At 46.3% G+C, this 24,733-nt stretch overlaps 1 protein-coding gene across 5 annotated transcripts in view; it reads left to right on the top strand.

The window, feature by feature from the left end:
* Positions 1 to 456: 456 nt before the first annotated feature.
* SCNN1D (sodium channel epithelial 1 subunit delta) overlaps positions 457 to 24,733 on the top strand; it is a 43,499-nt gene continuing 19,222 nt past the window's right edge. Inside the window, exons 1-4 of one of the 5 annotated variants that reach the window (XM_075906269.1) lie at positions 1,982 to 5,271; positions 17,226 to 17,422; positions 17,773 to 18,098; positions 23,201 to 23,456. In XM_075906269.1, the coding sequence (XP_075762384.1) occupies positions 17,782 to 18,098; positions 23,201 to 23,456 (573 nt within the window). In that variant the 5' untranslated portion in view covers positions 1,982 to 5,271; positions 17,226 to 17,422; positions 17,773 to 17,781. Of the gene's footprint in view, positions 691 to 1,981; positions 5,272 to 17,225; positions 17,423 to 17,772; positions 18,099 to 23,200; positions 23,457 to 24,733 lie in introns of those variants that run through there. The other 4 variants (XM_075906270.1, XM_014575523.3, XM_075906272.1 and 1 more) reach the window with 4 other exon arrangements.

Raw genomic sequence — 24,733 nt, forward strand, 5'->3', positions numbered from 1 at the left:
AATTACTGTGTTTTTCCCTTACACCCTTAGTTCCTCATTCCCCTCCTCCATGGTAAGCTGTGCCATACCAGCGCTTCCTCTTGTTGGCATCTGTTGTAGTTTCTAAGGAATGAGCCGGAGGTTACCAGTATCACATGCTTGAAGAATTCCAGTGACTCTCTATAGCTAGTGGTACTCTGGTTCCTCCTCTACATGTGTCTGATGATGGCTCCCCCAGCACGGACAATGGGGAGATGGAACAGCCACTAGGAGAGGCCTTCCATCCTGACCCAAGCAAAGAGGTGTCATGAGACACCTTGCCTGCCTTCCCCTGGAGGCTGGGAAAAGGGAGGCGCTGGGATAATTTTTTCTCAGTAGGAGGGAGACAGAGGCTGTGACTGAAAGGCTGCTGGCTGGGTCCTGCAAGCCGGGAGCACTGATCAGCATTCTCCTAGCTATGCCAGACCTGCTAACATCAGCATTCCCAAAAGATTACAGTAACCCTGGCAGATACTGTACTTGAGCATGGCTGGAGACGGAAGATAGCTGGTTGGGGTGGTGACCCAATACCTGTAATGACTGGGTGGAGGTGAGGCAGGTATAAAGGCTTGTGAGAAAGGAACACAGGGCACAGAGAACAGGCACAGAGGAAATAACAGCTGTTGCCCTGGAGGAATGAGAGGACCCACTGCCGAGATCTCATTCAGACAGGTGAGTGTGTGCAGATGAGAGGCTGGGATTTATTAAGGTTTTGTTTATCTATGGCTGTTTCTTCACTGGAAACCTCTGTGTCGGGGCTGAGTGGAAGAGCAGGGTCTGTGACCTGTTGTTGATCATAAGGGGGTGGAGCCAAAACTGGTTTAAACATCTCGTGACTAGACTAATTCTCAGAGCACCTAACCAGCAAAGGAGCACCAAGTGCCGGAGTTCCCAGAGGATATTCTGGAAGCAGATGGGCTGAGAGATTCCAGCGTGGAACACCCCAGCTTGGCTAGGGGATGGCTGGGGGACTGTCTTCATTGTGTCTCACGCCCAGCCCTGAGCCTGCTGTGAGCATTTCAGAAATACATCCGTGTGAATAAGGCTCCTCTCGCTGATGGAGGAGTATGCGTAGGAAGTGCACGTCCGTGTCCTCTCTGGAAATGGAGGTGGAGGGGTTCTGACGACGGTAGTACTTACCAGGAGAAAACAAAGCAAGTGAAACTCAGCAGATGAAAGACTGAATCCAGGCATGGCACAGCCAACTGGCAGAGAGGAAATATCCATGGAAGCTTTTGTTGTAGGTGCCCTGGGAAGGTCTTCTGCTGAGGAGGAGGAGGAGGAGGAACACACCCACACAGCCAAGGACCAAGTAGCCAGCCCTTCCTGTAGTGTAAAGCAAGTCTCCAAACTTTTTGAGCACAGGGTGACTTTTTGAATTTAAGTGCGATCCTGGATTTACCTGAAACTCAAATACCTTGGTCCTATCTCTTTCCCCATCCCTTCGCCGAGGCCCTGCCCTGCTCACTCCTTGACCTTCCCTTCCCCATTCCCTAGGGTTGCCAGGTGTCCGGTATTGGCCCGGCTTCTGTCTGGTAAAGAAAAACAGAAAATACCAGACATGTAAAATGTCCATTTTTTTCTGTTTTTCTCTGGCGGAAGGCTGCTTGGGATATTCTTCCCCTGCTGCGTCTGGTGGCAGGGGGGAGCACAGGGAATTAAAGAGGCCGTGACTCTTTTTTTTTTTTTTTTTTTGAGCGGTTGTTTGTTTGGATTTTTTTGCTGAACCAATTTTTTTCCCACCATGGTTGGTATTTCTTGTGAAACTATCTGGCAACCCTAATCCCCACTCACTTTCACCAGGCAAGAGGTTGGGATGCGGGGTGCGGTGTGTGTGCAAGTTCTGGTCCTGAGACAAGGAGTTTGGAGAGTGGGAAGGGCTCTGGACTTCTGGGGAAGGGGGAAGGGATGTAGAAAGGCGTTTGGGTGCAGGGAGGGGCCCAGAACTGGGGAAGGGGTTCAGGCTTGGCACTGCTTACCTCAGGCTCTGGCTGGGCACCGCTTACGTCAGGCAGCTCCCAGGTGGTGGTGCAGTGGAGCTAAGGCAGGCTCCTCTCCTGCCCTGGCCCTGCACCACCCCTGAAAGAGGCCGGCATGTCCCACAGGGGTGTCTGGAATGAGAAGCAGGTGACTCCACAGGCTGCTTCCCTGTTTGAAGGCACCGCCCCCACACCTCCCACTGGCGGTGGTTCCCCGTTCATGGCCAATGGGAACTGTGGGGGCAGTGCCTGCAGGCCAGGGGAGTGTGTGGGGATCCCCTGCGTGTGGAGTTAATAGGCCGACCTGGCCGCTTTCACCCTTCCCAATCCTTTGTGGGTGTGCACAACCCGTCACAAGGACGTAGCCAATTTCCTTCTTACATGCACCCTCTAGAAAAGAAAGTTAGGGGTTGAAAAACAATCATTTGAGGGCTGCTTTCCCTAAGTTCCTGAGCCTGACAGGTGTGTTTGTGGGGGGGGGGGGGGAGCCAATGAGTGCCAGGGGTGGCCCTAGACTAGCTGCCAGCAACTGGCGCCCTAGGCGAACCCTGCAATCGGCGCCCCCACCTCCAAACCCCTCAATGATATTGTGCCACCATTTGGCGCCCCATTTAACTTGGCACTTAGGCGACCGCCTAGTTCACTTATATGGACGGGCCACCCCTGATGGGTGCAAATGTCCTGGGGCCAAGCGATACAAAAGAATCTGGAGCTCCCAGCTCCAGGCCATTTAAATTGCTGCTGGAGCACATCACAATGCACTCTGGGCAGTATGAGGAGAGATGCTAGGGGGTGATGTGGTGCTCTCCAGGTGGCCTACTCCCCTCTTTGGCCTGAGGCACCACCCCTTTCGGGGACACGAAGCAGAATCTCCCCCTCCCCACCTCACCCAGGGACCCAGCGAGGCTTACGGCCCTGCTACCCTTGATTGAGCCTGCGCATTGATTCATTTTAATCTTTGTTGTCACCTGCAATGAGTTTCGGGACCCTCCTCTAGCAGTTTTAGTCTCTGTAGCCAGACAGTGACCTCTTTGTGCTGGTCTGTGGGGTCAGAGCTAGATCTGAGACTGCACCAATATTCACGCTGATGCATAATCAGCTCCGGTTTCTTCTCAGGGAGCATTGTACCAAATCAATACGCTTCAGCTCGCACGTCTAATGATGCGAATAAGCAAGCCAGGGTTGAGGCCAGGCAATGCTCACGACTGGTGATCTGCAGGGGGCAAAGGTGGGGTGTGGTGATGAAAAGCCTTGACTATTTCAAAGGTCAAATGTCAGAGGTTCCCTTTGTTTTGCAATGGCGCTTTGTCCTGTTCCGGTAAAGGTGGGAACAGTTTGCTCCCAGCCAAACTAGGCACTGAATTCTGAAGTTTGAAGCACTTCTAGCAGCTCTAATGAGCCCTCCTTGATGGCACGTCCCTCTGAGCTGCATCCACAATTTGTCTCCAACGTTCCAACAGGTGGTAACTTGTTTGAACTGTCCAAGTGAGCCATGTGAGCTGTGCGCAGAGAGAAACTTCACCCTCTTGCATGATTGCTCCTTGCACAAGGGACAGCATGGCTTGCATATCCTGTTCCACTCACTTGCTTCCTACAGGAAATGTTCCGAGCTAGAAATGTTTGTTCGGATGGCTTGCCAGAGCCGGAGCCTAACGAAAGCAAGGCCTGCAGACAATGTGAAGCAACGGAGAGTGTGTTTCATGGGTATTTGTTGTGCAATTTTTGCATCGTCCAAGATTTATTGTTGTCCTTTTCTATTGCACAATGAGTGTTATGGAGTAGAGAGAGAGGGGCAGGTCTTCAGATAGTGTAAACTGCCTTAACATCACAGACTTCAGTGGAATTGTGCTGATGGATGCCGGCAGATCTGGCTTAGAAAGGCCTGTACATTGTAGTGGTGCTAAACATTCTTGACACATCACTGACGTGAGAGCCGCAGCATTCTGGGACTGATCTAGATCTTCTTTCCAAAACAATGATATATTTGGAAAAAACACTGGTCCTGGGGCCATATCCCTCAGGAACAACCTTATAAATCCCCAGGCGTGAATGGGATGGAATTCAATTTTATTTCATGAGAACGTAAGTGTCGGTCTCCTTTTGGCCCACGGCCGAATGGCTGCATTTCTGCCACTGCTGCGCGCAACTAGAGGGGATGACCCTCTGCTAGCCAAATCTGTGGCTCTTTGACTGGCCCAGAATATTCCTCACATCCAGAGAACTGGGCCTTTACACATGCAGCACTGTGGGCTTTAATGAGCTTTCTTGGGAATGCTTTGCAGTGCCAGGCTGCATCTAGCCTCAAGGTCTGAAATACCTTTGTGAGCAGGCCAAGACGCAAATGCATTCAGGATTGTCCAGTCTGTTTCTGCATTATTCATCCTATGAAAGGCTCTTGATCTTGAGAAGGGAGGTCACAGATGAGGAGGGGTGGTCACAAAATCCAGGGCTCTCATTGGTTGAAGGAGGCAAAGTTAACAAGCTCACAAGTTCAGCTTCTGTCTCCCCTCTTCCCTGGTCCTAAAGTTAGCAGAATTCTTGCCAAGTGAGGGGTTTTCCTCACACAGGTGAGGAATGATTCACTAGCCTTTAAACAATTAACTCCCCCCCCCCCACACACACACACACACACTCAACAGCCTAAGGAGCTACCCTAAAAAATCGACCCAGTGTCCTGGAAGAAAAATATGCAGAGCGCAATTTCAAACTTCCAAATGGCTATCATGTGTGAGTTCCCTCAAGCACAGCCATGGGCAGGGCCCACACAGGCCATAACAGATTTAATAATCAATGCTAATGCACGCCACAGAAAATAATGGAGAGAAAAAAAGGACGTTCCTTAGGTGGCACATTATTGATAGTTTAGAACTTTGTTCAGCTTTGAGGGAATAGGATTTTCTAGGCTCCACTGCCCCTATTACAAATGCATCAATGAATATTTATAAAAAAACATGTTTTAAAAATGCATGTAACCATCAGACACACATGCAGTTTTATTTAAGCTCAGCATAGCCCCTGGGTGCTACTTGTTCTTCCAGTTCATTCACTCCCTATTCCTTGGAAAACGAGTTGAATGTTTCCATCATCTCTGTGCCTTCAGCAGTCCCAGCCCCTTTTGATGTCATCGCTTTCCTCTATTTAGGCCAGACAGCTCCCAGTGTAGGTTCAGTTGTAAAAGAAAAAAGAAAAGCTTTGGGGCCCTCAGTCAGAGCAAAACTGAAGGCAGTCTGGTGTCTACTGCAAATCCTGCTCTGCAAAGACATCTACTACCAAGGTACAGTAATGTAGCCTTCGCCTCTGAGTCTTCATTTTTAAATGTGTAAATATAGCATAATAATTGAAAGAGGTACAGGTATATAGATATATGACTGTATATGTTTTCAAGGTGTATGTGAAGACTGAATTAATTGTGGCAGACATTACAGTATGTGGGCATATATCACTGTACTTTTTTTTTTATTTACAAAGAATGTTATTTCTTCTGGGAACTGGCATCTTCTTTCCAACTTGGCGCTTTTGAAGATCACTGTTGCAAAGATTGACAGCTCTTCATCCTTCTTATTAAACACACCAGTAGGTTTCTGTCTAACTGTAACTGCTGAGTTAACAAGGCAAGTCTACCTAGAAACATTAAGAAAATACAGCCAGCAACAGCATTCTATTCTATTCTATTCTATTCTATTCTATTCTATTCATCAGCTCTCATACAACATTCATCCCCATAGTATCTGAGTGCCTGTTTTTGTATACATATGGAATAATCCCTATAGAACTTTACACATACTTGTGTTTCTTTTATTTCTTTCTCCAGCACCCCTACCCGCCTTCCCTTAGGCTATGTCTAGACTGCAGCCTTCTTTCGGAAGAAGCTTTTCCAGAAGAGATCTTTTGGAAAAACTTCTTCTGAAAAAGAGCATCCAGACTGCCAAAGCGCATCAAAAAAGTGATCTACTTTTTCGAAAGATAATGTCATACTGAAATGGACGCTATTTCACATTTAAGCTGTGATTACTATGGATGGAGTAGCCACTAGGCACCTTTGCTTTTTCTTCTTTCCTCTTCTTTCGAAAGAACTCCCTCTTGCCCATCCACACACACCTTTTTCCGAAGGGGTTCTTTCGGAAAAAGGCTTCTTCCTCATAGAATGAGGCTTTCCAATGTCGGAAAAACCCCTCTGTTCTTTCGATTTTCGTTTGAAAGAATGTGATTGCAGTGTGGACGTAACTCAAGGTTTTTTTTTTTTTGAAAAACAGACATTTTTCCAAAAAATCTCTGTAGTGTAGATATACCCTTATTTATTCTTGGATCTGGACTTCTAATATTCCTGTCATCTGAAGATGTGGGTTGCGTTCACAAAAGCTCATGATGCCATCTACATGTTTTGTTAGTCTTTAAGGTGCTACTAGACTGTTGTTTTTTAAATTTTTCCTGTTACAGACTAACTTGGCTACCCCTCTGAAGCTTTCTTTCATTAATTTAAAAATTATATGAAATCATTGGCATTTCTCAATAAACCAAGCAAGCATCTTTATAACTTGTTAGTGACTCAGCCCTGAAATTCATTGTTCTGAAGATCCCTATCTGTGTTTCATATTTATAGCTGTGTATGTGCAATGAGTGCATTTAACACAGGGACATGGGAGTGATTTCTTATCTCTGCCGTATTGCTTCTCAGTTCTATTTCTAACAAGTTAGAACAACACTATGTACAGCATGCTTGAGAATTTTATGACACTTGAGAAAATAATTGTAGTTTTGATGAAAGTAACCTTCATGTGTAAAAACAACGAGGAGTTCTGTGGCACCTTAAGGACTAACAGATTTATTTGGGCATCAGCTTTCATGGGCTGAAGCCCACTTTGTCAGATGCTCCAGTCCGGGAAAGCTTATGCCCAAATAAAGTCTTTCAGGTGCCACAGGACTCCCTGTTGTTTTTGCTGAAACAGACTAACCCGTTTCCCCCTCTAAACTTTGTTATCATGAGAAAGACATTCTTAAACTTCCCTTTCATGCTTCCTGGAAAAATCCCATGTTATTTTCAATATGCTATGCAGTCTTTGTGGTTTTTTCCACATTCACGACAAAACTTCTTGTTTAGAAATACAGATATTGTTTAGAAATAAAGTATTGAATATGAGCAGGAGGAACAATAAGATTAAGAACAAAAGATCGGGAATTACTGTGTGTCCGGACTGTGGAAGAAAACATTGTCTTCACTCTGCGTTTGTAAGCAACAAGTAGCCAGAGGCAGTTTTATTACGAGCTGCAACAAGGGAAAAACTGAGTCGGTTGTGGGGGACGCAGATCTTCCAAGGCAGATCTTCAAATACAAGCAATTATGAAGCAGTTTATATACTGTCCATTAGATATAATAACATTAAACAATTAGTTTCCTTCCCATTACAAACACCAATGGCTAACCGTTATTTTAGTTCCACCCAGATGCTGTTTATCTCAAGGTCCCTGCCAGAGTCAGCATTCTATCCTTATATCTGTATGGAGGCGAGAGGCGAAGGCAGCGTCTTATTACAGCTCTCGCGTTGTCAGGTCTCAGACTTAGCCTGACTCTTGCTCTCTTGCTAACAAGACCAAGATGGCTGCACACAAATTCCCTTATTCCCTTTTCCCTGCCTCCAGAGTCCCCCCTTTTGTGCTATTAGCACAACTAACTTTCTAAACTTCTATTTTCATTAGGCATTACATTTCTATTTCCAAATTATAACAACAATACATATTTAGGCAATACATAAAAGCTATTTCTATTATTACATCTTTTTCAATAAAATATTTCTAAAATAAGCAAAAAGCAAAAAAAATCATTATCTCAATATAATTCTATAATAGGGCTATTCTATAATTTTAGTAACATAACACAACATCATAATTAGTACACAAAAGAGAATGTGCTATGGATTAAATGGAAAGCGTGCTTCTCAAACTGATATATATTTTGGAGCACATAAATTTGACCCTGCAATTCAGAGATTTTTCTGGACCACTGGTAAGAGTGAAGGCAGATTTTGAACTCGGTCGGGTACTAAGGTAATCCAATTAAAGGGTATTTGGAATTTAAGGGTTAATTGCATTTAAAAACCAATTAGCGAGGGCAGTACATGCTGATGGTACCCGTCCATAAGCACAGAGTCCAGATCCTGGAAGAAACCCAAACCACTGCCACAAGTTTCTCCTTGCCAGTATACAGTACTTCGCTTCTTTCACCAAGGTCAGTCCTTAATGTCCTTTTGTAGTCAGAAATCTCTGGGTTTTGGCAGTGTCAGCGGAGCGGACATTTCTTCTTCTTTCTTGAAACAGTCATGGTTCAGCATTATGCAGGGGAGAGGTTACTAGCACGTCACCGTGTAATATTTTGGTTCTTCTGGCAGATACTGAATGCATGGTAATGCTGTCAGTGGACAAGGGAGAGGTTACAAGCACTTCACCTTGTACTCGTCTCTTATTGTTCTGCAGGAGGAAAAGCAGGACCAGAAGGAGGGATAGGCTTATCAGCAGTTGGGGTAGGATCATTTCGAGATGGAGGGGTCTTTTTGCAGTGAGAAGCATGGGTCCAGACAGGTGGTTAGCAAAACTTGGTAAAGGTCTTTCTAGAGCAGTCTTTTCCTGATGGACATAAGAGTCTCTATTCTATGAGCTAAAAGCCAGCTGACTCCTTTGGATCCAAGCTTATTTTCTAGAAATAAAAGCAAAAAATGAAAAACAATCCCACACGGTTCTTTGGTTGTTTGGTACTGGCCTTATCAAAGTGAGGCCCTTTTGGAAGGTGGTTGCCAGGGAAACCAGAGTCAAGTTTAGCTGTTTTGTCTGTGTGAAGGGATCTGTGTATTCTTGAACCTCAAATTTTTGAGTTGAAAGTTCTCAGCAAGATACCATGGACTGCCTCAGTTTACTCCTATAGTTCCTTTCTCTTGACTTTAGGGTTCTCTTTAACCCACCAGGTTAAATGCAATAGTTTCAGGGTTTTTTAAATTTACTTTGGAAGCACCAGTACAGCACCAGCACTATTATAAATGTTAAAATCAAAACTTCCCACATAATTTGGCGAACACTATTCAAATTCATCCCCAAGTAAAGGCGCTGCCCCGATGATAGATTTGACCTCTACTGCCTGGTTGAGTGCCTCAGAGTGGGTTGGCATGGTCTGCGGTGTTCCCTATCTGTGTGTACCTCAAACAGTCAACCCTGATATGCCTTTGGTGTTGGCCACCAACTCCTCGATCTCTGCCTACAGGGCCAGCAGACCCTCCTCTAGATACTTACTTCCTCCATGCCACTCAGGATCCCATGTTAGGCACCAAAAAAAAAGTGATGAGTATGAAGGTAATGAGGGGAGTCTGAATGCCGCTGCCCAGGTCTCTGAGAAGTAAGCTGATTTCAGCTGCACCAGGGCTCTTCTACGAGGGAGTTCTGAAAGCAAGGGGGGTCAGCCGAACCTCGAGACCCAGCGGATGTGTGAGGGAGTGACGACTCCCCTTATTTCATGAGCTGCTGATAAGGTCTGACACTTTAGACCCAGCAGACCCCTTCTTTGGAGTGTGTAGAGTTAGTTCCCTATAAGCCGCTGAGCGGGCAGGGAGCAGACAGGATACTCCCCTGAGTGACTAAACTGGGTGGGGGTCAGTCTAAGCACACCCCCACACCGCCGAAAGGCACCCCTGTGTACTATATGTATGTGCATCATGATCCAAGGACCTGTAGGCATTTGACAGATTGGCAGAGAAAGAAATTAAAGCCCTGAGGGATGAGACTGAAGCTCAGAAAAGGAAAAATCCTCCCAACAGTGAGAAATGTAACTTACATGCATAAAAGAATGAAATCTATACAATCAATCCTTAAGGTTAAATTTACTCTCTCAGAAAACAAATAATTGTTTTAGAATACTTTTCTTTTATAGATGTTCCTTGCTAATTTTTTTTTTGAACAGCCTGCTGTTACCCAATGGTATGCTTTTAATTTGTAAACCAGAGAGTTTGGATGGATTACTTCATTGTTCAATTATTAAGTTAAAGGTGGCATGTCTCAGTTTTCCTCTTGTATCACAGATCAGGTTTAATGTGTGAAGCTATAATGCTTTTCCTTAGCACAAGGTGTTAGCCAGTTACTGTTCCAGCAAGCAAAAAGCTTTTCTTTTCCTGAAAAAATCATATTCTATGTTATAGGCTCACTCAAGGAGGGAGGGACAACAGCGGGCCTCACACCCCTCCTGAACAAACAGGCAATCTGCACCCACACACACCCTTGGATCTGAAAGCAAGCCAAAAGTGTTATCAACTCAGTCTTGAACAGAGACACCATGAAGTTTCAGGGCTTGGATTCTTAAAACAATGATTTGTTTTCTTAGAGAGTAAATTTAACCTTAAGGATTGAATGTATAGATTTCATTCTTTTATGCATTTAGCCAATTAAGTATCAATAGAATTCCTTATTTCCCCTTTGCAGATTTAACAAGGTGTCTGTAGCCAAATGTTTACATTTGACTGTTTCTTTGCCTGGATTATTAAAAGAGGCTGCAAGAAATCATTTTTAAAGCAGGTTTCCTTCTCACACATTACGACAATTGCTTAATTCCTTCCACTCTCCCATGGAGTCACTTCTCACCTTCATATATCCTTCATCACTTGCTTTGTCCCTCATGAAATTTTCCTCATTCCTATTAATTTAACTTTCCAATGACTGTATTTCTACTTTCCTTATTCCTTCTACTTTGCCTATCGGGCTCCAAACCTCTTACCCTCTTTTCACATGCTTTTTTCGTCTTATGGTCCGTCCTGATTCCTGCTAAATGGCTTTATTCAAATATTTATTATTGAAGTCAGCTAATAGTACTTTTAAACTTCTTAGTACAGGGGTTTTCATAACAGCCAAGCTGCAGCAGGGTTGATCTATGCTGCTGACTCTAGGGTGGATCACTTGCCCATGATCTGTACGGAGATCTAGGTCACAGAATGTGTGTCTGTGTTAGGGCAGATTTAGCTTCTAGTGATTACATCTTCAAATTCAATTTCTACTGGTTGACTTAGGGTGGCTTTTAATTTACCTCCTCCCACGCCCTCAAGCCAATATAATGGCATGCGAGGGGAAGGTTTTGACTGTTTATTGATATATTTTTCTGGACAGCCCTCACTCATGCATTGTGAAACTTCCTTGGGTTACCTGCGATTCCAGCCAGAGAGGCTGTAGTTATCTATTTGCTAACAAGGGCTTGAGAATCTCCTGAAGTTGCTTGGCAGCCCTTTCCTGCTCCTGCGTTGTGTTCTGTGTATGTTTCCAAGCAAAATGCCTAGGGGTCGGCGGGAATTCCTTCCTTCAGGATTTGGAGGAACACTTCCCACAAGCTCTTAAGTCTATTCCAAAACTCCGGCGTTTCGCTTTGGATCGGGCAGATTTAGTACTAGAGCCTGTTTTTCCATAGGGAAGAGCTGATCCCTTTCAGTTATCTTTTGTGCCTCCTCTCTATCTATAATGATGTATAGCCTGTATGGGCTGGGCATAGGGTATGTCTACACTACCCTCCTATTTCAAAATAGGAGGGTAATGTAGGCATACCGCAATTGCAAATGAAGCCCGGGATTTGAATTTCCCGGGCTTCATTTGCATAAGCCGGGCGCCGCCATTTTTAAATCCCGGCTGGTTCGAACCCCGTGCCGCACGAACTAGGTAGTTCGAACTAGGCCTCCTAGTTCGAACTACCGTTACTCCTCGTGGAACTAGGAAGCCTAGTTCGAACTACCTAGTTCGTGCCACGTGTAGCCGCGCGGCACGGGGTTCGAACCAGCCAGGATTTAAAAATGGCGGTGCCCGGCTTATGCAGATGAAGCCCGGGAAATTCAAATCCCGGGCTTCATTTGCAAGTGCGGTATGCCTACATTACCCTGCTAGTTCGAACTAGCGGGGTAGTGTAGACATACCCATAGAGAGGAGTAAAGGGGTAATGTTGTGCCAAATTCCCCCCTTAGCTTGGGAAAGGTGGCACAGTAGATATGGGCATGCTAGCGGAGAAATCCTTTCCTCTCACTCCTAGTACATTCTTTTGGCACAGAGGCGCTGCTGCTTGTAAGTTACATTTCTCACTGTTGGGAGGATTTTTGCTTTTCTGAGCTTCAATCTCATCCCTCAGGGCTTTAATTTCTTTCTCTGCCAATCCGTCCAATGCCTACAGGTCCTTGGATCATGATGCACGTACATATAGTACACAGGGGTGCCTTTCGGCGGTGTGGGGGTGTGCTTAGACTGGTCCCCACCCAGTTTAGTCACTCAGGGGAGTATCCTGTCCGCTCCCTGCCCACTCAGCGGCTTATAGGGAACTAACTCTACACACTCCAAAGAAGGGGTCTGCTGGGTCTAGAGTGTCAAACCTTATCAGCAGCTCATGAAATAAGGGGAGTCGTCACTCCCTCACACATCCGCTGGGTCTCGAGGTTTGGCTGACCCCCCCTTGCTTTCAGAACTCCCTCGTGGGAGAGCCCTGGTGCGGCTGGAATCAGCTTACTTCTCAGAGACCTGGGCAGCGGCATTCAGACTCTACGCATTACATTCATACTCATCACTTTTTTTCAAAGATACCTCCTTTTTTTTTTCTCCTTTTTTTGTTTTGTTTTTGTTTTCTACATTTTCCACATTGAGATGCATCTCTTTCCATGGATCTCACCCATATTTGAGGCAGCAACCAACACTGTTCCCCCCAGGGGCGGCAAACAAGACGTTTCCCCCCAGAACCACAGCAGTTACCCAGGACTGCATAAACCTCAGGTGCCTGATGTCCAGATGCAATACAACTTTCTTCCTGTACTCGAGGCGGCACCACCAATAACCACAACAACTAACTCTACTTGGGGGCGGCAAAGCAACCCCCCCCCCGAAACTGCTTTGCGTCTGACCTTGTTGCAGATTCAAGAGGTTCGGATGGCGTGAGCCCACAAGAAGTAGATGACCCCACAGGCAGCTCTCCTCCACACCCCAGTAGAGATTTCAAAAGGTCTCTTACCTCTCGTTTGGCACCCTGAGGGTGAAGGGGAACGGTCCGCAAACGCTATCACTGTCTTCAATCGGATGTTGCCCTCCGAGTCACAGCACCAAATTGTGAAAGAAAACATTGTCCTCACTCTGTGTTTATGAGCAACAAGTAGCCAGAGACAGTTTTAATACTAGCTGCAGCAAGGGAAAAACTGATTTGGATGGGGGGGGAAGCCCCGTCCTCCCCGAGGCAGATCTTCAAATACAAGCAATTATGAAGCAGTTTATATACTGTCCATTAGATATAATAACATTGAACAAATAGTCTCCTTCCCATTACAAACACCAATGGCGAACAGTTATTTTAGTTCCACCCAGATGCTCCTTATCTCAAGGTCTCTGCCAGAGTCAGTATTCTATCCTTATTTCTGTATGGAGGCGAGAGGCAGCGTCCTATCACAACTCTCGCGTTGTCAGGTCTCAGACTTAGCCTGAGTCTTGCTCTTTTGTTAACAAGACCAAGATGGCGACACACAAATTCCCTTACCCCCTTTTCCCTGCCTCCACAGGACCAAACAGCAATGCACAACAACAATGCTAATACTGATTTATTTCAAGAGTTTTGTCATGTGCAATATTTTTGTTTTGAAAGGCGTTCAAGTATGAGCAGCAACATGAAATGATTAAGCCGTCTGCAATACGTCAATAGATAACCATATGTAGCCACTAGCATTCACTGGTTGACAGTGCTGTAGTTGAGTGCCCTTGTATATCTGCAGAGATGACAGATATACTACACACACAGAGAATGAGTTCTGTATCAGTAGCAAACACCGTTGATTAAAGGTGAAATTTCAATTTTTGTGTTTATCTCTCCTACCCCCCCCCCCCTTTTTTGAGATGCGTATGGAGGTTGAACCTTAGTACAGCACTCTCTGGTCTGGCAACATCCGTGGTCCGGCATGATTTTAGTTAGCTGGATGTTCGCTTTTCATGGGCGTGGCCAAGTTTCTCACGGTCCCATAAAGTTTGTTTACAGCCACCAGTCCTGGCTCTCAGTGTTCTGTGCTGTTATTTAGCTCTAATTTACCCCAATATGTCTTGTAAGAGCCATGCAAACAGTGGAAGTGTTGGTAATGTCGCTAAACATAAGCATGTTTATTATGCTTAATCTACTTATTTCCTTGTGCCAATACAGTAAAATTGCATAAGAACACAGTTATGAAGAGAGCTGATAAGCCTTAGCGAGGCCTAGGCTTATACAAGGTGTATCAGCACAGTCATTCATTGTTAAGCAGCATTGCAAGCGCTGTTCCATTTATTTGCCTCAGCATCGGCCTCCCTCTGAAGACGGCTCCAAGCTCGGCTTGAGGTAAGCACTTTCCAGCTATGTATTTTACATAGCTGGAATTGCATACCTTAACCTGACCTTCCAGATCTAGTGTAAACCTGGCCTTTCTAGCATCATAGACACTGAGTCAGGGAGGGGTGGGGTGACCTTGGGGGCATACTGGTTCCTCCAGAAAGTGATGCTAACGGAGTTTTCCGTGGATGGAACTCATTCCACTAGATTGCTTTTAGGCCAGAGTCCCAAGTGGTGGAGGGGCATGATAGGGCTTAGCCCCCAACGCATGGGAAAGAACCCACTTAAATATGCTGTGCCCTTGAGGGGAGTAACTAGTTGTCTCCTGGCCAGAGGAGGAGGCGCTAAGCTGGGTAAGGGAGCTCAGTTGTAGACTGCAGAGGAGACATCTCTGAGAGAGAGAGAAGCTCTGGATTAGGGCTGAACAGGTAGGTAAGCTTTAATGAAGCCTGAGGGAATGGAAGAGCTTTTAATTTGAAGACTGGTGTGAATATTTATTTGGACTGACTCATGCTACCCCAGGAGGCGTTAGACTTTTACATGGGTGGAGGGTTAACCAAGCCAGAGATTAGCCCAAGGGGGAGTCAGAAGCAGTCCCCCTGGCTGTAAAAACCCAGGGGAGAGGGGAGCAAAGCCCCCTGCAATGCTATGTCTGTGCAGCAGGGGACTGTCTTTTGCTGGACACATCCAAGCCGAGATATTAATGATGTGCTCACGAGCATGAAAGTCCATCTGTGTGGTTTTTTTAAGATTCCAAGGCATTTTGTTAGGAGCAGGTTGTTAGCCTTAGGGTCTTAGCCAAATTCCAGTTCACACAATTGCATTTCAACTCCAGAAACTCCCTCGGGGGTGTTGTATCAGGTCAAGGTTTCCACTAAGCTGCGCAGCAGCACAGCCCCATCGCAGCTTAATGAACCCTGCCCAGGGGCTCAGGACTTGCGCAAGGAGCTCCCTGCTGAGGACAGAGCAGCGAGCCTCTCCCAGCCTGTAGGGACATGTCCCCTCCCTCCTGAGTCTTGAGCCCCTGGCTGGGCTGGGCTCATTAAGCAGCTATCGGGGAACTTAGAAGGTGGTGCTTCTCTTCATTTCCCTTTCTAGATGGCTCAGTTCTGCGGCTGCGTGCTGTGACACAGCCGCCGCATCCCAACGCCTGCCACGTCTATTTCTTTCTATTGCCACTCTTAAAGGGGCTCCTTATGGTTCTTGATGGGCACAAGGTTTCTTTTGGGGAGAGGTCCTTTAACACAAAAGGTTATGGGCCAGGGATGTCCAAATGTACTGGCCCTCCAAACTGCATAAGGCAATCTTCAGAGTTTCAGGAACCAGGACACACCTCAGGGGGCTGAGCCTTTCACCCCGTAGGAGGCATCTGATGGGGTATGGGGCTTCAGCCTTCAGAGAGATCTCTGATCTCTGAGAGATAGAACCCTTGAGCCCTGGCAGGTGAACCCTGCAGTGGTGAAGCCCCAAGACCTCCCTCCCTCCCTTACCTCACAATGCCACTGCATAGGGTTGCCAACTTTCCTACCAGACAGACCGCATGCCATTGCTGTGAACATTGGCAATCCTACAGGGCAGAGGTCTCAAGTCTCGTCCCGCACCCAATCTGGTACATGGAGAATGGGAGCTCAGCTAGTTGCACTTTAACAGTAAAAGAGACACAATATGGCCACCACTCTTGGGGTATGTCTACACTACCCCGCTAGTGCGAACTAGTGGGGTAATGTATGCATACCGAACGTGCAAATGAAGCCCGGGATTTGAATTTCCCGGGCTTTATTTGCATAAGCCGGCCGGCGCCATTTTTAAATGCCGGCTTGTTCAAACCCCGTGCCGCGCGACTACACGCGGCACGGGCTAGATAGTTCGGACTAGCAAGCCATTCCGAACTATCTGTACGCCTCGTGGAACGAGGAACGAGGTGTACAGATAGTTCGGAATGGCTTGCTAGTCCGAACTATCTAGCCCGTGCCGCATGTAGCCGCGCGGCACGGGGTTTGAACAAGCCGGCATTTAAAAATGGCGCTGGCTGGCTTATGCAAATAAAGCCCGGGAAATTCAAATCCCGGGCTTCATTTGCACGTTCGGTATGCCTACATTACCCCGCTAGTTCGCACTAGCGGGGTAGTGTAGACATACCCTTATAGACTATTGGCTGGCATAGGAGATCGATAAGGGCTGCAGATCACATGTTCCAACCCAGCCCTTGGTAGTAAGGATCAAAAGTTGGCTGCCATTTAATGGTGGTTTGGTGGCTTATGTGGAACTCTCAGAAGCCACCACCCTAGCTTGCTCTGATGGGACCCTAGGTTGTTAATCTGAGCAGCGAAACCTAGGACAGAATGAACCCAAGAGACTGAACTCCCCTCCTCCCTCTGGGAGTGGTGCCTACATGTCTGGGATAGAGCCTGGCTGTCCCCGACCTAGGACAAATGGAGCAAGTTGTTTGTTCTCCAGGGACATTCAGAAGTATTACATTCACATTAAAATATTCTTTAATAAAGACACAGGTGTGCAGAGTGGGGAAGGCTTCCAGTAGGATACCACCCAGTCCTCTGCTAACACATCCAACATCATTAGCTGGGACAGGCCTCTTCCCATGGCTAATTCTTTAGGGGACCTGCTCAGCATCATTTCCAAAATAATACCACGTGTGAAAATCGAGCAAGGTCGTGTGTGATCTTACACTGCCCAGCGTCTAAGTGTTTGTATTCATTACCATTCATTTATTTATACAGCACCATAGGCTCATCCAGATTAACCTCTGATCCTCTACTGTTAATTACGACAGCAGGGATTTTCGCCATCCGTCAGTGTTAGCATTGCTTAATGCACATCAGAGGCCTGAGGGGTTTTTTTGAAAAAGAGGAAACGTTCTTGTTCAATTCTGTCTGCAGCACTGGATGCCTTTACACATGCCCACTCTGACAGCTTTGTGACATCTCCCCTGTCATCGCTGGAATGTCAGTATCAAGCGAAGACTATCTGGGTCTTTATTCATCCACTTGGCAGTAGCCAGAATACTCGACCTCTCCACAAGGAGGTTACTGGTGTCCAAGCCCTGGGAACAAAGAAAACTTTGGGTGTTCCTTGTGTAAGCACCAACTCCTTTCACCTATGTGGTGGACCTATTCTCTGCAAGAGTGTTTCTTAAACTTTTTAAGACTGAAGAACATCAAACAATTTTTTTTATGAGGAAAGGATTTTTTACCAAGGATTTTTTTCGTCAGGGGGTAAATAGAGTCAGGGGGAAGTTATTGAGAAAAAAAAAGTCACCTGCCCCTTTAAGGGCGGCCATTTTTAATTCTGTTCTCCGCGGTGTGCCACAGAACACAGTTTAAGAAACACTGCTCTGCATGGTATTGAGAGATGGGGAGCTAGCCTCCACCCGTTGGCTCTTGTAGGCTGATGAGAGCTTTTTGTTTTCTTTTTGCATGGAAACAGCCTTAGAGGATGGAGCAGGAGTGGGTGAATGAAGAGAGGGGGGATGAAGGCCTCATTGAGTTCTACAGCAGCTTCAGGGACATGTTTGAGTTCTTCTGCAAGAACACCACCATCCATGGCACTGTCCGCCTCGTGTGCTCGAGCAGCAACAAGATGAAGACGGCTTTCTGGACCCTGCTCCTCCTTGCCAGCTTTGGGATGCTGTATTGGCAGTTCGCTCTTCTGTTCAGCCAATATTGGACCTACCCTGTCATCATGACCATGTCAGTTCACTCGGAGCCCAAGATGTTTCCAGCCATTACTCTCTGCAATCTGGACCCGTACAGGTAGAGCAGCATTTGGGGTGGGCTGCCACGGTTTTATCACTGTCCCAGGGCAGATGGCGGGGGTTGGGCCTTGATTTGAGTTAGGATGAAACAACTTAGTCGGTGCAGATTTGGGGGAGAGGATTGGACCCCTGGATTGAATAGAGATTCAACCACTTTATTTTCGGTGTAGATTTGGAGTCAGACCTCATTCTGGCATGAAGGATGATGCATAGCAATTTACTTTCTCTCCGTACTCATTCAAGATGAGAGGAGCTGATCTCTGGGGCTGCTTCGACTTCATTAATTGATTTTCTGTTCTGGAAAAAAAGTACTTTTACCCTGAAATAAGTTGCTAGCTGCTGCTAAGTCCTTCATATCAAATCAACAGAGCATGGCCCCTGGACACTAAGGGCATGTCTACATTAGGAAACTATTTCAAAATAATTAAAATGGATTTAATAACTCCTAAAATAACAAAATCGAAATAGGGTGTCCACACTATGGGGAAGCCTCGAAATTAGTCTGAGGCAGACTCCATTATTGTGGATGCGCTTCCTCAGACTTAGAGCTCCAGGAACCACTGGGGAGAAAACACTTTGAATTATTCTGGGGAGTAGTTATTTCAAATAGTGGCACCGGAGCAGCTACACTATGGCTATCTCCAAATAACTATTTTGAAATTAGCATTATTCCCCGAGAAAAGCAGGAGTTCAGATTTCGAAATAGATGGACACTCCACTTATTATTTCAGAATAAGGGGGGTTATTTCAAAATAAAGCCCTAGCGTAGACCAGGGCTAAGTGATATATCTAATTGCAAGCTAAAACCAGCTCTTGCAAAACCACTTATGCATACAAATAATTCTGCGTGGGGATAGTCTCACCGACTTCCCTAAGATTGGTCATGTACATGCCAGACTGGGGCCCAGACTATCAGGGACAAATATTCATTCAATTACATTCAGATTATGTAGTGTGCAATGACTTAATGTGCCTGTTGCAGTTACATAACTTGCTTGCAGACATGCCTGTTTATGCAGCCAAGAACAAGATGGTTGCAAATCTGAGGTCCAAATTTGAAAATTAAGCCACACGTAGCAACACCATGCTATTTCAGTCACAGTTCAAGTCAACGGCTTCTACATTTGTCCACCCAAGAATGCCCACTCTAAGCTCTCAGATCCACAGCCATCACCTCTCTTGTGCGTAGATCTGTGATGCTCCCTCCTGGCCAGGTTTTTCCAGGCTTACACTACGGTATTCCCAGCAAGCCAGGCTGCCTAAATGGGCCTGTGTCTGCACTTTGCTTTCTCATCCAAGGCTATGAACAGCAGTTCCAAATCACCACCCAGATCTTTATAAGCAAGCACAGAGGTGAAAGCAATACAGAGAAAACACATTACACATAATAAAAGAGCACATGCTGATAAGCTTACCAAAGGTCATCCTGAGTCCAGCCTGGGGCTCTGGTAGGTGTTAACTTTTCAAAACCTACCACTTGGTTTTCCCCATGGTTACAAGTTCACAACTGTCTCAGCTTTAGAACCAGAGCAGCCCTGAATATCTCTCTTTCATTTATACCACCTGGGCCTTTGATCTTGGCCTTCTGTAATAGGTGAACAGCCAACAAAGGCCCACTCTGCAAAGTGTCGTTTCAAAAGGCTGCATTTTGCATAACCAAGGTGAATAATGTTGCAGTCACCTCCCCATGGATATTTCCCAGGGTTCTGGGAATTCCCAGGGTTCAGGGTTCTTCTCAGATATTGTCCTAAAAGTCTATTGTTGTCTGACACATTGTTCCATATAGTCTTTTGATCCTCCAGGTCTTACATCTCTTCTCCATTTCTAGAGAAGCTATGTACAATTCTGGCCCAAAATTATACATAAAGATCATTAACTAAATTTGCATTAAGATAATTCAACTTAATATGGTAAGGATTTGTAAAGACTGCAGGTGTAGCATGGGGGAGAAGTATAATAGAATTTATGTGGGGAAGGCTCACCCATCTGAATAGAAGTTTCTAGATTTTTGTCCTCCTTACTGCAGGTCACGTAAGTTGAAGCTATAAAGTTATTTATGGAGGCGGATCTGAGGGCTCATAACAGCAGCCATGCTCACAATGAGGACAGTACCAAATTAAAACAAATTTTATTATAACAGGTATTAAGATGGCAAACAAAACAAAGCACCCAGCACAGATTACACAGATTGATTCAATCATCTCCGAGGGCAACATTAACAAAATCTGGTTATATAAATTGTACTTATCTAAGTTTACAGATAGAATTACCTACATACTCAGATCCCTTTCTCCCAGAAGACCGAGTATGGAAGGACCAGCCTCCCTCTGCTTGTGGGACTTTAGCGCAAGGTGAAGAATGGAGAACTAAGAAGCAAAGACTTAGAAAGAATAAGTAAAGTGAAGCAAAGAACTTAAATGAAAGAAAGAAAGAAATACTTGATGAGGAAGTAGATGGAGCTTGTGCTTGAGCCCTGAGGTTCCTTATTCCCATAACTTTTATCCTTCTTTTTGCGTCATAATACCCAGCCTCCGATAAACAAAAACCAGATTTCTGCACCCTGAGATTTTGTGGGTACGCATACCTGATTGGATGGCAATAGTGGGACAACTTTTGAATATGCATGAATAAAATCACCCAGCGCTCCCTTGGACTTGTTCCCAGACATGGAAAAAGCGGGAACTTTGCAGTTACATAGAGAGAGCCTGTTTCCTCCTGTTTCATTAATCCACAATGTCAGTGAACTGGGGTTTGCAGTTTGGGACTTATTTTAGGTCTCACAAGGCACTGTGTCACAGCCCCCATTTGTGTACAGACCCAAATGAAAATTTTGCCACAAGTCTTCCATAATTTCTAAAAAGATATTAAATATATATATAATTTCTAGATGATAATTAACCCTTACTTATCACACTACACTATTGCTAAAGGCAACTCATACAGGCTACATCAAGTCCTGCAGGCCTTGCATTACAGGAATTTCTATTAAAACATACAGAAAGGAATAGGATAGGAAAAGAGGGTACGTCTACACTACAGCGCTAGTTCGAACTAACTTAGTTCGAATTAGTTAATTCGAACTAAGCTAGTTCGAACTAACGCATCTAGAACTAAAAACTAGTTCGAACTAGCGTTTTGCTAGTTCGAACTAGTAAGTCCACATTGAGTGGACTCTGAACAGGGCTTAATGATGGCCGGAAGCAGTGCCGGCAGGGCATAAAAGGAGGACTTAGAGCATGGAGATACTGTCTCAGGCTAGCCGAGGGCTGCGCTTAAAGGGTCCCGACCCCCACCCCGGACACACAGTTCTAAGGGGTGCCCCGCTTGCAAAGAAGTTCTGGCTTGGAGTGCCCTGAGTGCCCACACTGGGCACATCACACCACTCGGCCATCAGCCCGGCTGCACTTGCCGCAGGCTGCCATCTGGGGAGAGGGAGTAATTGGGGGGCTGCAGGAGAGCTTCCACCCCCAGAAGCCCGCAGAGCCAGCCCAGTCCTCCCCATCGGGGGCTCGTACCCCATTCCTCCCTCACCTCCTTCCACTTGCCCTTCCCTAGCCCCCCTTCTTATTGATGTACAAAATAAAGATAACGTTTCTTCCAACATTGACTCTGTCTTTATTGAACAAAACTGGGGGAGACTGGGAAAAGGAGGTGGGAGAGGGGAAGAGAAAGGCTGGGAGAGGGGAGGGCAACTAACATGATCAGGGGTTGGGAACAGGTCCCAGATGAAGAGAGGCTACAGAGACTGGGACTGTTCAGCTTAGAAAAGAGGAGACGGAGGGGGGACAGGATAGAGGTCTCTAAAAGCAGGGGTTGGGTGGAGAGGGTGCATTCAGAAAAGTTCTTCCTGAGTTCCCATAAAGAAGGACTAGAGGACACCAAAGGAAAGGAATGGGTAGCAGGCTTGAAACTAGTCAGAGAAAGTTGTTGTTGACAAAGCAAATAGTTAACCTGTGGAACTCCTTGCTGCAGGAGGCTGTGAAGGCTACAACTAGAACAGAGTTTAAAGGGAAGTGAGATCAAGTCATGGAGGTTGGGTCCATGGAGTCCTATTAGCCAGAGGGTAGGAGTGGTGTCCCTGCCCAAAGTTTGTGGAAGGCTGGAGAGGGATGGCACGAGACAAATGGCTTGGTCACTGTCTTCGGTCCATCCCCTCCAGGGTCCCTAGGGTTGGCCGCTGTGGGCAGACAGGCTACTGGGCTAGATGGACCTTTGGTCTGACCCAGGACGGCCATTGTAAGCTCAGGGCTCAGTGTCGGGGGTCTCAGTGGACCCCCTTGATTTTCATGCACACCTGCTCCTGGGTGGCCAGGCTGGCAGCTCTCCTGCCCTAGACGGCCACTTTCCTGTGCCTAGTGCGGAGATCGTGGACGAGGTCCACGATGTCCGCACTAGCCCAGGAAGGTGCCCGCCTCTTGCGGTCCACGGCAAGCTCCCGGGAGCCGCCAGCCTGGTCCCGGCAAGAGGGGGTGGGCTGGGGGGCATCGGGTGGGTGGCTCTGTGCCGTGCCAGGTGCAGGGTCTGCTAGCTGGGTGCTGGCAGGCTTGCACCTGGCACGGGCACCGTAGCCAGCCCGTGCCCCTTTAAGGGGTCCGGGGCCGGGAGGGGGGCATAGAGTTTCCCTGGTGTTGGCCAGAGTGGCCACCAGGGAAACCTGGGGAGGGCTAGCCTCCCACTAGTTCGAACTAAAGGGCTACACAGCCCTTAGTTCGAACTAGCTAGTTCGAACTAGGCGTTAGTCCTCGTAAAATGAGGTTTACCTAGTTCGAACTAAGCGCTCCGCTAGTTCGATTCAAATTCGAACTAGCGGAGCGCTAGTGTAGCGCATAGGAAAGTTAGTTCGAACTAACGTCCGTTAGTTCGAACTAACTTTCTAGTGTAGACATACCCAGAGAGAGGTTGGCAGGCTCCACAGAAAAGTACCGTACCAGTTATAACGTCTTTGAAAACTTTGGATACTTTCTACTCACCTCCGTGATTGGTCTTTCCAACAAAGACATCAAGAATTGACATGGCCTAGAGGTTAAACTTTCATCAACGTAAAAAAAAAAATCATGTGTGCGTCCGAATAGACATTCCTATTATTTTTGTCCCTTCTAGGTTTGACCTAGTCAGTGAGAAACTGGCTGAGCTGGACCAAATGGCAGAGGAAGCAATAGCTGGTTTGTATGGCTACCACACATCAATCTTTCCCTCCCGTCATAAAAAGGATATCCGCGTGAAGAACTTGTCAAAGAGAGGACCTGCCAATCAGAACAGCTCCAGTTTCCAACTGAACCACCACATTTCACTGGTGATGCTGAAGGAACCTGATACGGGGTTCAAGAGAAAAGATTCAAAAGTGGGCTTTAAATTGGTAAGTGTAACCAAGCAAGTGAGGCTTGTTAAGTAATTCACCCAACCTGTGGGACAAGTTTAACTCAACCTTTCCTGCTAACAGGGCTGTCCTTACCCATACACAGAATATGGAGCTCCATAGGGCACTTGAAAATTTGGGGCATCGCTAGGTCTTAATGTCCACCCATCCACGCCTTCCTGTTCCTGGTCTGTGGCTCTGCTTCTTCCGGAAAGGATCTAGTTAACTTAAAAGTGAAAAAGCCGATCACTGAACCTGCGAAAAGAGCCATTCGAGTGGTAAAGAAGCCCTTTAACAGGCATTTCTGAACAGGTTTCTGAATTGACTGTGTTAGTCAACAGGACCTTAGTTTAAAATTTGCTTTAAAAATATTGAATTGGCGAGTTGCTGAAGATTCCAAAATCACGTCTCATTCCCCCGGCCTCAGGCTGCTGTCGGGTACAGGGACACCAGTTTAATAGTACTCCGGAGGGCCCCACAAATATTAAGGACAGCCCTGCTGCTAGAAAGATTAAATGGAATGTAGGTGCATTTAAACAATGGAGCCTAATAAGGGTCTGGGGAGATCTAATCCCAACCATAATCCTTTACATGTTATTTTACCTCAGGGGTGGGCAAATACCAGCCTGTGGGCTGGATCTGGTCCACAAGGGTTAGCCCCTGGTGGGCCCCCACACTGCCATATTTACCTGCACCTCCGCAGGTACAGGCAAACACAGCTCCCATTGGCCATGGACTGCCGTTCTCAGCCAATGGGAGCTGTGATCCCCTATACCTGCAGAGGTGCAGGTAAATATAGCAGCAACAGCCCACCAGGGGCTAACCCTGATGAACCACCTCTGTTTTATTGCCCACCTCTGTCCTAACTTCTGAAACACTTGGGCTGTGTCTAGACTGGCCGCTTGAATTTCCACAAGAACACTGACTTCCTACTGTCTGAAATCAGTGCTTCTTGTGAAAATACTATGTTGCTCCCATTCGAGCAAAAGTCCTTTTGCGCAAAGCTTTTGCACAAAAGGGCCAGTGTAGACATCTCAGATTTGTTTTGTGCAAAAAAGCCCCAATCGCAAAAATGGCGATCGCAGCTTTTTTGTGGAAAAGCGCGTCTAGATTGGCCACAGATACTTTTCCGCAAAAAGTGCTTTTGTGGAAAAGCGTCCGTGCCAATCTAGACACTCTTTTCTGCAAATGCTTTCAACGGAAAACTTTTCCGTTAAAAGCATTTGCGGAAAATCATGCCAGTCGAGATGTAGCCTTGTAGAGAGAGAGGCCAATAG

Source organism: Pelodiscus sinensis, chromosome 23 (assembly GCF_049634645.1).
Source record: "Pelodiscus sinensis isolate JC-2024 chromosome 23, ASM4963464v1, whole genome shotgun sequence".
Lineage (NCBI taxonomy): Eukaryota > Metazoa > Chordata > Testudines > Trionychidae > Pelodiscus > Pelodiscus sinensis.